General features: G+C 38.0%; 1 protein-coding gene across 1 annotated transcript in view; it reads right to left on the bottom strand.

The window, feature by feature from the left end:
• Nucleotides 1–17,221, bottom strand: part of LOC126107781 (E3 ubiquitin-protein ligase TRIM37-like) — a 239,625-nt gene that overhangs the window by 45,528 nt on the left and 176,876 nt on the right. Inside the window, exon 10 of the mRNA XM_049913342.1 lies at nt 1,560–1,705. Within this exon, the coding sequence (XP_049769299.1) occupies nt 1,560–1,705 (146 nt within the window). The remainder of the gene's footprint in view (nt 1–1,559; nt 1,706–17,221) is intronic.

The following is a 17,221-nucleotide window of genomic DNA, read 5'->3' as shown; positions in this document are numbered from 1 at the left end:
AAAAATGCTGAAGCATGTGTATTTTTTATTGCTGATTGAAAAGCCAGATATCAACATTTGTGGTTCTAGCTTCAAAATTTTTCCAAAAATCCTTCATCCCCTATTGCACCTCTTAAGGGTTGAATTTCCACAAATGCCAAAATACATAATATTTTTTTAAACTTCTGACCAATATGCCAAATACCAATTTTTGTAGTTCTATCTTCAAAATTGCCTTAATAGCAACATATTTTCACAAAATTCTTCATCTCCTATTTCATATCCTTTAGGGATAGAATTTCAAAAAATCCCTTCTTAAACAACACCTACAGTGTAAGAGCAACACTCTCTGCAAATTTCAAGTTTCTATCCTTAGTGGTTTGGGCTTGGTAATAAGTCAATCAGCCTTTTACATATAGAGATTATGAGACAGAATTTCTGCCCATTACACACCTCCAGAAGGTGAAATGTGTCATACTGCTGACAGACTAATGTAAAAGTGATACTCTTTCTAGCTTTTGGAACTAATAGTTTCTTCGTCTGGGAGGAGATAGAGATATTGCAGGGGAAGGTTAAAGAGAAAGGCAAGTCACTCTGACCTCAGATGAGAGAAACCCACCAGTACTGAGGATGAGGGTGGGCAAAGATGAATTGGAAACACTATGCCAGGTTCAGTCCAGAGATAAAAAGAACAGAATTAACCAAGAGTAGGCCCAGGAGAGCGTACAAATGCAGGGATGTGTGGGAGAGAAAGTTCCTTTCTCTTGAGTTTAAGGGAACTAGAGTCAGATGCGAGGATCTGAACAGCTTTGATGGTGTAGCAAGCAGTCAGTTTAAAGCTTATTTAGCAACTGGGTACTGTGTGTGCCCAAGGTGGACAATTTTTCTGTGCCCATTCATTTGCTCAACTGGTTTAATGGTTTTCATTCCCATATAAAACACTGTTTATTGGAGACAGGTTAAACTTAAAAGATACTACATATTATCATGTCTTGGTTGTCAGCTGAGAATGTGGTATAATGATGAAAGCTTTTCAGAAACCTAGGAAGATGGAATCTAGCCATTTATTTACACCTGCTATTTGCAAGACATCATATGGTAAAACTCAATGTGTGTTTCAGACAACTAAGTTTTTTTTCTATCTCTACAATATAATCTTTTTTCCCTCTAAAAGTTGTTAAATCTTCAAGTGTTGAGTATGGTTTACAATTGTGCAACAGATGAATGTTAGGACACTGATCTATAAAAGTGTAAAACGTAACAGGATGAGAATTTTCTTGGACTGAACAGTATTATCTATTTCTGCAGCACACTATCTATGCCTGTACTACTAGAGAGAAATATGGAGAAATTTAGTGAAGTGAGCTGTCTGTCACATATCCTATGACTAATTAAAGAACGTTGATTTGTAATGAAATGTCAAAGAAAGGCAATAGTGATTTTCCAGTATGTACTATACAGTTATCAGCAATCTTGGTGGCTGGAGTTATGGAATACTAGCTAATTGTTAATCTCATTAAGTATGGGCTAACTGATTTAAAATGTATGTAAAACGAATGAAAATAAAATATAAAACTTACACATTTTCTGTCTCATTATCAACTGAATGTTCATTATCACCATCAGAGTTTGATGTTATGATAGATTTGCTATGTATTGTAGTTTCTGCATCATCATGACCTCTTGTAGCTGATATGTTGTTCCGTGAAATTTCAATTCTCAGTCTCTGAAAGGAAGGCAAGTAATTAATTAAAATTTGTGTGTGTGTGGTTTTTTTTTTTTTCCCCCGTCCCCTAAGCAATATTTCTTTATATCTAACTGAAAAATGAAATACCAATTTTCATAAATTTAGCTTTAAAATTTTTTTAATGTAATGAAATATTTTTTTAAAAAAATGTTCATCCTCTATTGCACTCACTTGGGAGTTGAATTTCCAGAAACACTGAAACACGTATTGTTTTATTTCTAACTGAGAAGTCAAATACCAACTGTCACAGATGTAGCATTAAAAATCCTTTAGTAGTTCTTTATTTTCAAAAAACCTTTCATCAATTAATTTACCCCCTTAGTGGATGAATTTCCAAACATGATGAAACATATTTTTTATTTTCTGGCTGAGAAACCAAAAACCAGTTTTCATAGTTCTAGCTTCAAAATTCCCTTAATCGTGACACACTTTCAAAGAGCATTTCATCCCTTATTTCACCCCCTTAGGAGTGGAATTTTGGACAGTCCCTTCTTAAAAGATGCCTGCAGTGTAAGACCCACATCCCCTCCAAACTTCAAGTTTCTACCCTTAGCAGTTTGGGCTGGGCGGTAATGAGTCAGTGAATCAGTTTGACCCTATTTCACCCCCATACGGGATGAATTTCCAAAAAGAGTGAAATGTATTTTTTCATCTCTAACTGAGAAGCCAAACAACAATTTCAAAGATTTATCTATAAAAATACTTTCACAGTGAAATATTTTCATAAAATATTTCACCCTCTATTTTACCGCTTAGGAGTTTAATTTCTAAAAACAGTAGCATGTGCATGTTTTATTTCTAACAGAGAATACAAATTTTCATAGACTTAGCTTCAAAAATACTTACACAATGAAATATTTGCATAAAAACTTTCATCCTCTGTTTCACCCCCATAGGGGCTGAATTTCCAAACAATGTGAAAAACATTTTTTAAAATTTGTAATTGAGAAGCCAATTTAAATTTTCATAGATTTAGTTTAAAAATGCTTTCTTAATAAAATATTTTCATAAAAAATGTCATCCCCTATTTCACCCCCTTACAGGCTCAATTTCCAAGTACACTGAAACATGTATCTTTTTATTTGCAACCAAGAAGTCAAATACCAATGTTCACAGATGTAGCTTTAAAAATGCTTTAGTATAGTAACAATATATTTTCATGAAAAGCTTTCACCCACTATTTCACCCCCATGGGGTTAAAGTTCCAAAAGTGCTGAAACACATATTTCGTTATTTTTGACCAAAAAACCAAATACCAATTTTTGTAGGTCTAGCTTCAAAATTGCTTTGATAGCAGCATTAAAAAAAAAGGCCTTCATCTCCTATTTTGCTCAATTCAGTTGGAATTTTGAAAAATCCCTTCTTAAACGATGCTTACAGTATAAGCTCCACACTTTCTCCAGGTTTCAAGTTTCTAACTTTAGCAGTTTGGGCTGGGTGGTGAGTCAGTCAGTCAGGCAGGACACTGCCTTTTATATATCGAGATACATACCATGCTACTTTATTCTGTGAGAGCCCGATGCTATTTATATCCTTCAGAATCTGCTTACTGTATTCATCTATTGGTCTCCCTCCCTGATTTTTACCCCCTCTATTTCCCTCCAGTACTAAATTGATGAATCTTGATGTGTCAGAATGTGTCCTATCAACCAATTCCTTCTTTTTGTCAAGTTGTGCCACAAACTTCTTGTCTCCCAAATTCTGTTCAGTACCTCCTCATTTGTTACACGACTGATGCATCTAATCTTCAACATTCTTCTGTAGCACCACATTTGAAAGCTTCTATTCTCTTTTTGTCTAAATTATTTATTGTTCATGTTCCACTTCCATACATGGCTACACTCCAGGCAAATACCTTCAGAAAAGACTTCCTAACACTTAATCTATTTTTGATGTTAACAAACACTTTCTTGCATTGCCAACCTACATTTTATACCCTCTTTACTACTGCCATCATCAGTTATTGTGCTGCCCAAACATCAAAATGAATATACTACTTCAAGTGTTTTGTTTCCTAATCTAATTCCCTCAGCATCACCTGATTTAATTTGACTACATTCCATTATCCTCATTTTGCTTTTGTTGATGTTCATCTTATATCCTCTTTTCAAGACACTGCTCCTCCAAGTCCTCTGCTGTCTCAGACAGAACTTCAGTGTCATTGGCAAATCTCAAAGTTTTTATTTCTTTTCCCTGAACTTAAATTCCTACTCAAAATTTTTCTTTGGTTTCCTTTACTGCTTATTCAGGGTTGGACATTGGTGCAAAAGCTGTCGATCAGGAACTTTATGCCTTCAGCTCCGCTCCCCTTGCCAGCCAAATACCGGTAGTGAAAATATACCATATATATTATATTATATACCCTATATATTTAAAAAATGCTTAATTTATGTCTGTCTGAACATTTGTTAGAGAACCGTGTAAAAATTTTAAGTAAATTGGTGAAGAATTTTTCAAGATTTTTTGTAACAACATTAACCATCAATTTGTCTTTTATCGTTACAGCATGGAAGCACTGTAACAAATATGTTTGTGAAGGCTACACACAGATTCATGGTTTGGAGGGTCTTGGTGCTTGGTTCATATTTGAACTAGGAACTTTCTCACAGTCATTTTTAACAGAAAACCTGTAAATTGTTGATTAATCAATTTTACAGCCAATGGCCATCTGAACGTTTATTAGAGTATTGTTTAAAAATGAGAAGTTAATTAATCAAGGAATTTTCGAGATTTTTGTTTACAACATTTCCTCTTTGTTTAGTATATATTTACAGAGAGAGAGAGAGAGAGAGAGAGAGAGAGAGAGAGAGAGAGAGAGAGATGGAAAAGCAAGTCACAACACCCAAAAATAATTAATGTAGAGGAATGAAGTTTCATGACTACATTTGTCTAGGTAATACATTTAAGTGATTAACACTGCAAGATCACAGATTAACCTAAGTGTGAGATAAGCCATTGCAAATGTTAAATGCTGGTACATTAATAACAGGTGTAACCACTAGAATGTTGAATGCAAGCTTTGCAAATGTGCACGAGTTGCAAACAGAATGTTGGATGTCAGTTTGTAGGATGATTAATGCTATTTGTGGATGATATTGGAGTTATCATCTGATGATATCCCATATGTGTTCAATTGTAGAAAGAGATGTGGTGATCGAGCAGGCCAAGGCAACATGTTGACACTCTGTAGAGCATGTTGGGTTACAACAGCAGTATGTGGGCAAGCATTATCATGTTGGAAAATGCCCCCTGGAATGCTGTTCATGAATGACAGTACACCAAGTCGAAAAACTTGCAGTCAGGGTGCCTGGGATAACCAAAAAAATTCTCCTGCTGCCATATGAAATCACACTCCAGATGATAACTCCAGGTGTAGGTCCAGCATGTCTAACACACAGCCAAGTCCATGCAGGCTCTCAACTGGTCTCCTTCTAACCAAAACACAGTCATCACTGGCACTGAAGCAGATCCATATTTCATCAGAAAATGCTTTAGACCTCCACCCCACCCTCCAATGAGCTCTTGCTTGACACCACTAAAGCCACAAATGCAGGTGGTTTGGGGTCTTCAGAATTCATACAACAGGATGTCTGGTTCCAAGCTTTCCTCGAAGTAACTGGTTTGGAACAGTTTTTTGTGTCACTGTGGTGCTAACTGCTGTTCAAATTGCTGCTGCAGGTGTAGTATGTTGCACCAGAGCCATATGCCTAATATTATGGTCTTCCCTCTTGGTAGTGCCATGTGGCCATCCATAACGTGGTCTTCTTGCGACTGTATATTTTTGTGACCACCACAGCCAGCAATGATGTTCAGTGGCTACATTCCTACTGTATATTCTTGCAACCACCACTACCAGCAATCATGTACAGTGGCTATGTTCCTGTTACATCTTTCTATAATATCACAGAAGGAACATCCAGCTTCTCATAGCCTTATTAAACAACCTCGTTCAAACTCTGAAAGGTGTTGATAATGGTGTCTTTGTCACCTTAAAGGACACCAACTCACCACATCCAATCTCAAACATAGCTAATGCTCATGACAGTTAAAGCATGTATTTGAACCAAATCTGATTGGCATCATCATTGTTGCATTACTACTGCCTCTCTTATGTGACTGGCACAAAATTCGAACAGATATCATCTTTCAGACATAGAAACATGCCTGACAACTTTTGTTTATGTCATACATCTCCTTGTTGGTATTGCAACTTTTTTCCCCACTAGTGTATATTTAAAAAGATACATTAGAATATTGCCTAAAATTTGAAGTAAATCAGCCAAGAACTTTTCGATATTTTTGCTAACAACTTTTCCCTATTATATATTATTTGTATTATATATATTAAAAATATATAGCTTACATCCAAATGTTTGTTTGAATATCATGTAAAAATTGGAAGTAAATTGGTCAACAACTTCGAGAGATTTTTGCTAACAGTGTTTCCTCTTTAAACATTACTACATACGTATTTATTAAAAAATATTCAGTCTATGTCTGACCTGGTTCCAATTTGAGCTAAGAATATGGGTAAAAAGTTTCTGATTTAGCCCGGACAAGTGGCCATTTGTATAGATAGCCATCTGAACATCTGTCTTACTGTAGCTATGTTGCAGTATATTCTTCTTCCTTATTTTTCTCTATTTACAACAAGCTCCATTACAAAATTTGTAACACTACATGTGTGTGTGTGTGTGTGTGTGTGTGTGTGTGTGGAGTTTAGTGTAATGTTGACATTGTATGATGATGATGATGATGCTGAAGATGAGAGAAGGAAGATGGTGAAACCCAGTGCCAGCATATAGCCTATTCCTCGTGAATAGCACAAAGGGGGCTGCCAAGCTTAACATCCTCATCTGACAGACAAATCACCATCAGCAGTGTCACATGCATTATTTCTTTTTTGTAAATAATACCACTTTTTCTGCTGTCACTTAATTTGTTTTCTCAGACGCGTTATCAGTGGGATCTGTTCTGGCGTAACCACAAGTGCTGGTACGATGATGCAGAACACAAGACCAGATAAGACAGTGAGAAAATGTCAGCCAATGGTGTGTGGAATTGGACCATGCCACGCCAAGAGCGACACCTGGAAGAAGGGATTATAAATGCCACTCCATGTAGCCTTGGCCACTCAGATCAGCACCAGATCACGGACGTTAGTTATCAGTGATGTGTGTCAACTTTCCTGAACATTTCACATATCAAGGACTCTAAATTATATTACATGTCGCCCCTTGTTTGTGATGACTACTTGTAAATATCCAAAGTTAAATACTGTTAATTTGCTTTTTAGAAATAAAACTACTAATGTTATTTGTTTGATTGTTGTATAGTATTCTGAGAATGCTGCATCCCATGGGCACCCTATTAGTGATGAGTGGGCATGATCCCACAAGATCTGTAATGATTATCAAACAGTTCACATCATGATTTTTTATGTAAAAAAGTAATTACTTAAGATTTACTGTGATCTGCATTTCCTCTGATCTGGTCTGGAGGTTGCACTACCACTTTATTACCGACATATTAGCACAATTTTGAGTTCCAACCTTTTTCACACTTTTCACCATGTTCCTCCCCCTTTTTTTGGTATACTATTATTATTTTGCCACTTGATATAACTATTTCTTCAGACACTGTGTTTTAACAAGCACTTCATTACGTGTTTCCACCTGTTTGGGGTGTTTACCTAATTTTTGCCAACGTAACGAAGTGACAGATGATTTGACTTTTTGTTTCAATGTTCTGTGGAGGGGCTCACGGATAAGTGAGAGTAAAGAAGTTGGGTGGTATTATTATATTAATGCTCTTTGGGAGTGTTATTGTATTATTTTATCTATTAATGTAAACAATGAATTCTTTGGCATGTGTACTTGATCATTCAACAGGGTTTTCCTTTCTGCTTTGGTTTTGTGTATGTGGTAATTTTCTTGCAGGGTTTGGAGGTGTTTTTTATTGTTGATTCTAATTATTTTAATATCTTCTTCTCTAGTGGTTGGTTTGTGCTCATGTTCTCTTAGGTGTTCTGTAAATGTGGAGTGGTTTGTCCCATATTTCCAGGCTCTGATGTGTTCTTTGTATCTGACGTCAAATGTTCTACCTGTTTGCCCTATGTATCTGCCTTGACAAGTGTTACACTCTAGTTGATATATACCTGCTTTCTGATATATGTCTTTGTTTTTTTGTCAGATTTGGGGTGTTGTTTTTGGGAAAGAATTGTCTGTTGGGTATGCTATGTTTATTTCCTGTCTTTTGAAAATATTAGTGATTTTATGGGTGAGTTTGTCATTGTATGTCATTGTGCACCATCTTGTGTTTTATTTACAAAACAAATATTTCTGTGCTTACTGCGGAGGATGGTCACACAAACCAACTTGAATGTCACATGCCCTCACATTGTGAGACACTGTGGAGAGGTTTGGTATTTAAACCAGGACAATGGTTCAAAGTCTGTTGATCAAGAACTACTGTCACCACCTCTCCTCCCCTTGCTGGCCATATACTGGTAGTGAAAATTTATCCCACAACCATGATTTGAACCAGCTTACCCCCAGGTGAAGCACCATTGCACAATTGTGCGTTAGCAAACTTGGCCATGTAGATGAATTGTTACAGTATATTAAGCAAGGTTTGAATGATGAACCGGTGCTGGCACCCAGGCAAAATGTGCAAATTGATTAATTCCTTTTGCAAGAGATGTTTATTAGGCTAAAATTAATACCCAGCTAATGGCACCATTTGTATGTGCATCCAGATTTTATTTGCACAAAGTTAGGTAAATGGATAAACTCAAAATGAATCTTTTTTTTAATCCAATAATCTTTATCCATTGTTGAGATATGATGGTTTAAACTCAAGCTAAAGGCAGCATGTAAACTCATTCTTACATGAACTGAATGCACAAAAAGGGATAAATGAAAAATAAGTAAATAAAAAATTTAAAAAATAAATAAAAAGTTCTTACAATAAAATTGAATAGCGACTTTCAAAAATCTAGTGTCATTTGGATCTTACATAAAAATGGTTTTATGAGGTTTTTTAGACGTGTTTCTTGTATGTTTCAAACCTGTGCAAATCAATTAAAATTTTGTAAGAAGGAAGACATATACACTCCTGGAAATTGAAATAAGAACACCGTGAATTCATTGTCCCAGGAAGGGGAAACTTTATTGACACATTCCTGGGGTCAGATACATCACATGATCACACTGACAGAACCACAGGCACATAGACACAGGCAACAGAGCATGCACAATGTTGGCACTAGTACAGTGTATATCCACCTTTCGCAGCAATGCAGGCTGCTATTCTCCCATGGAGACGATCGTAGAGATGCTGGATGTAGTCCTGTGGAACGGCTTGCCATGCCATTTCCACCTGGCGCCTCAGTTGGACTAGCGTTCGTGCTGGACGTGCAGACCGCGTGAGACGACACTTCATCCAGTCCCAAACATGCTCAATGGGGGACAGATCCGGAGATCTTGCTGGCCAGGGTAGTTGACTTACACCTTCTAGAGCACGTTGGGTGGCACGGGATACATGCGGACGTGCATTGTCCTGTTGGAACAGCAAGTTCCCTTGCCGGTCTAGGATTGGTAGAACGATGCGTTCGATGACGGTTTGGATGTACCGTGCACTATTCAGTGTCCCCTCGACGATCACCAGTGGTGTACAGCCAATGTAGGAGATCGCTCCCCACACCATGATGCCGGGTGTTGGCCCTGTGTGCCTCGGTCGTATGCAGTCCTGATTGTGGCGCTCACCTGCACGGCGCCAAACACGCATACGACCATCATTGGCACCAAGGCAGAAGCGACTCTCATCGCTGAAGACGACACGTCTCCATTCGTCCCTCCATTCACGCCTGTCGCGACACCACTGGAGGCGGGCTGCACGATGTTGGGGCGTGAGCGGAAGACGGCCTAACGGTGTGCAGGACCGTAGCCCAGCTTCATGGAGACGGTTGCGAATGGTCCTCGCCGGTACCCCGGGAGCAACAGTGTCCCTAATTTGCTGGGAAGTGGCGGTGCGGTCCCCTATGGCACTGCGTAGGATCCTACGGTCTTGGCGTGCATCCGTGCGTCGCTGCGGTCCGGTCCCAGGTCGACGGGCACGTGCACCTTCCGCCGACCACTGGCGACAACATCGATGTACTGTGGAGACCTCACACCCCACGTGTTGAGCAATTCGGTGGTACGTCCACCCGGCCTCCCGCATGCCCACTATACACCCTCGCTCAAAGTCCGTCAACTGCACATACGGTTCACGTCCACGCTGTCGCGGCATGCTACCAGTGTTAAAGACTGCGGTGGAGCTCCGTATGCCACGGCAAACTGGTTGACACTGACGGCGGCGGTGCACAAATGCTGCGCAGCTAGCGCCATTCGACGGCCAACACCGCGGTTCCTGGTGTGTCCGCTGTGCCGTGCGTGTGATCATTGCTTGTACAGCCCTCTCGCAGTGTCCGGAGCAAGTATGGTGGGTCTGACACACCGGTGTCAATGTGTTCTTTTTTCCATTTCCAGGAGTGTAGATGTACTTAATGGTCTTGCTGTTGTTCTGTGCAAGTGTTATTCATTGCCACAATATAAGCAACACGGTTTGAATGGCAATAAACAAACCCGTCCAGGAACAGCCATTGCCTGAGCCAACAAAAGGCTACATCATTATGGTAGAGTAAAAGCTGGGAGCCAGAATGAAAAATGTTGCTATAATAGCACAAAAAAGGCAAGTATGTTGTGGGCAGAGTTAAGGAAGTAAAATAAGAGAACTAGATTTTTGGCTTATCTGGTAGCTTTAAAGACATTTAAATCAAGACATCTCGACATTTTCACACTTTTTTACACGCTAACTCAATTTCCTCAGTTCACTGAGGTCTGTTAGCTGGAAGGTGTTGGCACACCTGAGGCTTACAATTTATAGGCTAAAGTCCTTGATCCTGTGCCCTAAATCAGGAAGAACTGCCAGCTGTAGTAAAAAAATACATAATATCAGATGGCTGAAAAGCTTGCATGTAAGAGCTAAAAAAGTTGCTCTGAGAGGATGTTCTGGGGGTGGATTTTTCCTAGGGGAAGACATCATGTATCATGTTACTTTACATGACACAGTGCATTATACTCCATGACATGAGTGCTAATATTAATGAGTAAAAAAGCGCATGTAAGTCAAGATGTTTTGATTTTAATGTTTTTGAAGCTGCCAGATATGTCGGAAAACTAGTTCCTTTTTTTTATATCCCTAAAGCCAGTTCCCTTTTTTTACATCCATTACACTGCCGAGGACATATTTGTCTTTTCTGTGCTATGATAGGAACACTTTTCATTCTAATAGTAGTACAGATTTTAAATATATATGTTTGTATAACATACATATTTTAAAATAATTGTAGCCTCTGTGTGTCTGAAGGTTTAGTAGAGTATTTTGTAAAAATCTGAAGTAAAGTGAACATGACATTGTCGAGATTTTACCTAACAATATTTCCCATTTATACACTAAACATATGCTGTGTTTATATACCACATATGTGAGATGGAAAGTGAAACCTGCTGTAAACGCTTCTGGCAGTGTGCCCCGTATGCTTACAATCACATTATGAGCATTAATACAATCAATAACTGCTTTGTTAAATGCTCAAGGAGACCTATATTCATACCGTATCAGCCACAGCCCATTGTTATCATGTAGAAATAATGCAAGAATAATATTTATGTCCCTCAGCCAGCTACTCGTTTCATCTGAAATATTCCCATAGTAGAGAATCTGAGCAGACTTTTTCTTCTAACCTGATCTTGCACAACAAGCGTACTTTGTTCCTACTCTTTGCATATGAAGTTATTAGCGTCTTATTTATTAAGTAGGATGTCGTGCAACCTGTGAATCATTGATCTGAAGACTGCCATTTTGTGAGCGCTAGGGTCTATGGAGGAGTTGTGTATCAATGTATCAGTTGTGGCTTGTTTACAATAGATGTTGAAGACAATACCATCTTCATGAAAAGTAAGTAACAGATTCAGATAGTGTAAAGCACCATTCTGAGGAAACTACATAGTAAAATTAATGCTGGGTGCTTGGCTATTCAACATCTTGTGCATTTTGGCAAACTCATCTTTGTCTTCACCATAAATGACAATTGTATCATCGATATTCTTCTATATACCACCATTTTGTCTCTAAACTGGGAACTCCCAGCAAAGAATCTTTCTTCTACGTGTGACATATATTTGCTAATGAAGTGACCACAGAAGAACTCATAGCTAAGCCTACATTCTGTTGCCATATACAAAATTTAAAATAACTGTATTTAAGTAGAACAGCAAACAATTTCATAATCTCATTAATGTATTTCAAAATGACTAAATGTACACAAATTACTGTCAACCAAACCCATGACCTCATTTATGGGAATATTAGTGAATATACTTTCAACATCAAAGGAAACTAATGAGGTAACCTTAGGAATCCCAGCTACTTGGTGATGTACTATAACCTCAGTTTGATTTTTAACCACGGAATGGTGAGGATAAATGCAATGCTGGGTAAGGACACCATTAAGGTACTTAGGAGGTTCATGGCCTGGGCTATCTATCAAATTAATAACAGGCCTAATTGGGTCACTCTGTTTGTCAATCTTCAGCATCTACATAAGCATGGGATCATAGGCAGCAATTCCATTTTTTGTTCTTGGTTCAATGCTACATTAACACTTTTAAACACAGTTTTGATTTCTGATGGGAATTTGTTAGTAGGATCAAACTTAAGCCACTCAATATTATTACCACCAATAAAATCTTCAACTTTTTGTTAATATTCAGCTTCTGATAAAATAACAGTCATTTTATCTTTATCTGCTTATTCTGCAAGAGCTTCATTATTGATCAATTTTTTTATTGATGCTTTTAATGGTATTATGATTCCCTACTTTTTTGCCTGCCATGCTACCTTGATAATTTGACACTATAACTTTATTAAGCATTACAACAACCTTGTTTTTTTAAACTGCTACAACCTTACGGTGCTCTAACATTACTATAGTGCCAGACACTCCACATTTTTCTTTGTAAATTGATCGTTACTGTTAAAAGGAAACTCTAGCTCCTGCTCACTAAACTGTGTGTCAGTACAGTTTTGTAGTCTGGGGAAAAACAAAGTAGGTATACAAGAAGCCTCCCATTGAGTTGCATTTTTAGTATCCAACCCTGCCACTAATCCCTGAAGCATGTGATATGTCTGCATCTATATTTTCTTTTAATTTGGTTATCGAGTCAATAATGTGTGCCATAACACCATAAAAATATTGGCCTCGGGTGAAGATGTTAATTGCAGATGTACTAAATACAGACTACCATAAACAAAATATCTCTTGTTCTTGTTCTTGTTCTTCTTCTTATGAAGCTCATTAATTTTCTAACATAAGCATCATACCTTAAGACAATTACTGTATACTGGTTGTTGTTTTTTAATATGTTTAAAAATAGTGTTAACAAACTTTGGGATAACCATATGTTCCAAACCTCATTAAATTTTATATTTGCAGTACATTTTACTACTTTAAATCTTAAAGTAATGTAAATAAAATAGGCCCCAATGTCCTTGCTAGGCATCAAATGACAGTTAGTGGGTGAACAGTAAGACATATAAAGAAGCTACCAGTAGTGGAAAATCTGGTCCAAAGTCTACAACATTTCCATGCTAAGTTAAGAGGCAACACATCTTCCATGCATGGCATATCAGATGTGCATGACAAAAGTCAACCGTAAGTTGCAAGCACTGTTAATGGCCTAGAGTGTAAATAAACCCTAATAGAGCCAGATTAGAGACCATATGAAAAGCCAGTCTTATCATTACTATTTTCATTGGTTTGAACTTTATTTTAGTTTTTGTTTTCTCAGGTGAGTGCTCCACCCACCGTGTTTACCTCAGAGCAGCTTGTACGAGGTGTGATTAGAATGGATCCACTACTGCTTACTGGTTTGGCGGGCAGGTACACGGAGGGTGCGGAGTGAGTCATTGCCTTTTCCTTGAATGCCCGCTGACAGGAAACTGCGTTTCCATTATTCAATTTGTTGTGGCAGCTGGTTGAGTGCAGGTCTATATGGGCTTGTTGCCGGATTCTGTCTGCGTGAAAATGGACATAACAACGGAGCAACGAGTTTGTGTGAAATTTTGTTTTAAGACCGGGAAATCAGCTTCTGAGACTTACGAACTATTAAAAACAGCTTTTGGAGATAATTGTATGAGCCAGTCAAATGTTTTTGTCTGGTTCAACAGATTTAAAAATGGCTGTGAATCATTTGAAGATGAGCCACGGTCCGGCCATCCTTCCACCTCAAAAATGTATGAAAATGTTGTGGAAGTTCACTCTGATCGTAGACTTACAATGAGGAAGAGGGCTGATGAACTTAATTTAAGTTTCTATGCAGTTCAGTCAATTTTAACTGAAGATCTGAACAAGCATTGAGTGTCTGCAAGATTCATTCCAAAAGTGTGTCAAGAAAACAGAGACAGTACCGGCTTGAAGTGTACCAAGAACTGATTAATCAGACTAAAAATTACCCAGATTTGTTAAATAGGGTAATTACAGGTGACAAATCGTGGGTATATGGTTATGATCCTGAAACCAAAGTGCAGTCTTTGCAGTGGAAGACTCCAGGTTCACCACGACCAAAAAAGCACGGCAAAGTTGGTCGAAGGTGAAGACAATGTTGGTGATTTTTTTTTTTTTTTTTTCAATTCTACTGGTATTATGCATCGTGAATTTACCCCTGTAGGAGAGACAATTAACCAAGAATACTAAAAATGTGTTCTTGAGCGTTTGCATGAAAAGGTGTGGAAGAAAAGGCCTGCGTTGTTGAAAGATAGGAGTTGGGTGCTACACCATGACAATGCTCTGGCTCATCGTGCCTTCTCCATTGTTGAATTTTTGACCAAATTCAAAATTCCTGTGCTCCCACAACCACAATATTCCCCTGATTTGGCCCCTGTGGACTTATACCTGTTTGTAAACTGAAATTTTCACTGAAAGGGAAGCGATTTGATTCGACTGAAGACATCCAGGCAAATATGGAGAGTGTCCTTAACACACTTCAGGAAAGATGTTTCCAGGAATGTTTCCAAAAGTGGGAATACCATTGGAGTCAGTGTGTTCAGTCAGAAGGGGACTATTTTGAAGGAGATGCATCACAGTAGCATGTAAGAACCACCATTGTACAATTACAAGCCCATTCTTAAAAGTTTCCAATCACACCTCATAGTCACATTACTCAGTCCCCACTCTGTTGATAGACAGGACACACTGCTGCTTTCTATGAGTAATTGGTATGTGGCAGATCCTTTCAGTTCCTAGAGTCTACATAAACACAAACAGAATTGGATTAGAGACTACGCAAAAGACCAGCAACTAGAAGGTAAAGTGAAAACTGAGCCATAAGGAGAAAACTGAGCCAAAAGACACAAACTTGCTCTCCAACACATCCCTGAATCCTTACTCCCTCCTGGGCCTAATCTCGGTTAACTTTGTTATTATTATCTCCAGACTGAACCTAGCCAATGTACCATCTCTGACCTACTCTTTCTTACGCCACCTTATTCATCTGGTTGTATTGACTATATTTTCCAGCAGATGAGACATTTTTTATGTATTTCAGCAGTATAGAAAGGACCTCAATACTTTGGCATTAAAGTAATATAAATACTCGTGAGTAAACTAAAAAGCATTGAGAATGAAAATACTTCCCCTGCAATGCTGGGAAAAAAATGCAACATAAAAAAGTAAAGTATAGTGGAGTATTTGGACAGTAAGCTAAATTGTTCACCTCTTGACTAATGAATTTTATGTGTTACTTTAGGATAAAGAATACTGGCTTTAAACACAATGTTTGTGTTGTTACTGATTTACAATTAGGAATAATAATAGGTGTCACTGTACTGTGTTTTCCAGTCCTGTGGTACTGCTCTTATCACTGCTTACCTCACTAGCATTTGTTATGTATTGTATATTATTATATATCTTATCTGACTAAATGTTGTACACTCTATTGTGGCTATTACATGCATGTATTATTTAGCCTATGAGCATATGAAATTGTCTTTTGATTCACAAAAAACAACTACATGGTTTCCTAATCTCTCATGAAATTTGTTTCTGAAATAAGACGAAGTGACCTCCATATGCTACACTGAATCTAACTTTGTTTAAAACTAAATGCACACTGTCAAAAGCTGGTATTTTAACTTTGGAACTTTTACTTTCATACAATTTATAGCTATGAAGGTGGTGCAGTGAAGGGTTTGGGGTGCAGTGAAGGGTTTATCACATTGGACTCATATTCAGGAACGTGAATCAAATCCCTGTTCACCCATTCAGATTAAGATTTTAGACAGTTTGCCTAATTCACTTAACTTACATGCTGGGTTTGGTCCTTTGAATAGATCAGGCCCAATTTCCTGCCCCCTTTTGCTCAGTTCATACTCTGTCTTACTGTCAATGAGGTTCTACATCTACATCTACATCTACAAGATTACTCTGCTATTGACAACAAAGTGTGTGGCAGAGGGTTAAATGAACGACCTTCAAGCTGTCTCTCTACTGTTCCACTCTCAAATGGCGCGCAGGAAAAATGAGCACTTAAATTTTTCTGTGCGAGCTCTGATTTCTCTTATTGTATTGTGATGATCATTTCTCCCTATGTAGGTGGGTGCCAACAGAACGTTTTCACAATAAGAGGAGAAAACTGGTGATTGAAATTTCATGAGATCCCGTAGCAAGGAAAAAGCCTTTGTTTTAATGATTGCCGCTCCAATTCACATATCATGTCTGTGGCACTACCTCCCCTATTTCGTGATACTACAAAACAAGTGCCCTTCTTTGTACTTTTTCGAAGTCATCCCTCAGTCCCACCTGATGTGGATCTCACACTGCACAGCAATACAACAGAATAGGGCAGACAAGTGTGGTGTAAGCAGTCTCTTTAGTGGACCTGTTGCACCTGCCATGCGTTACGCCAATGAACCACAGTCTCTGATTTGCTCTACCCACAACATTATCTATGTGATCGTCCCAATTTAGGTTATTTGTAATTGTAATCCCTAAGTATTTAGTTGAATTTACAGCCTTTAGATTTGTGTGACTTATCACATAATCAAAATTTAGCAGATTTCTTTTAGTACTCATGTGGATAACTTCACACTTTTCTTTATTCAGGATCAATTGCCACTTTTTGCACCATACAGATGTCTTATCTAAATCATTTTGCAATTTGTTTTGGTCATCTGATGACTTTACAAGACAGTAAATGTCAGCACTCTTGTTATGCAAAATTTGTATTTGTAAATCTTACAAATGTTTCAAGTCCCCCTAGTCTTCAGTACTGTTTCTCCTCAGCAGTCAGAAGATGCTGTTTTAATTTTGTGTGTGAACTGTGTCCTATAAAGTTATTAGTGCTGATTTCTTTGAATTCTGTTTTCTATTACTCTACATAAGGGTCAAATTACTTT

This window comes from Schistocerca cancellata, chromosome 1, assembly GCF_023864275.1.
Source record: "Schistocerca cancellata isolate TAMUIC-IGC-003103 chromosome 1, iqSchCanc2.1, whole genome shotgun sequence".
Taxonomy (NCBI): domain Eukaryota; kingdom Metazoa; phylum Arthropoda; class Insecta; order Orthoptera; family Acrididae; genus Schistocerca; species Schistocerca cancellata.
Note: the sequence above shows the minus strand (reverse complement) of the source record. Positions and strands in the feature narration are given on the sequence as shown.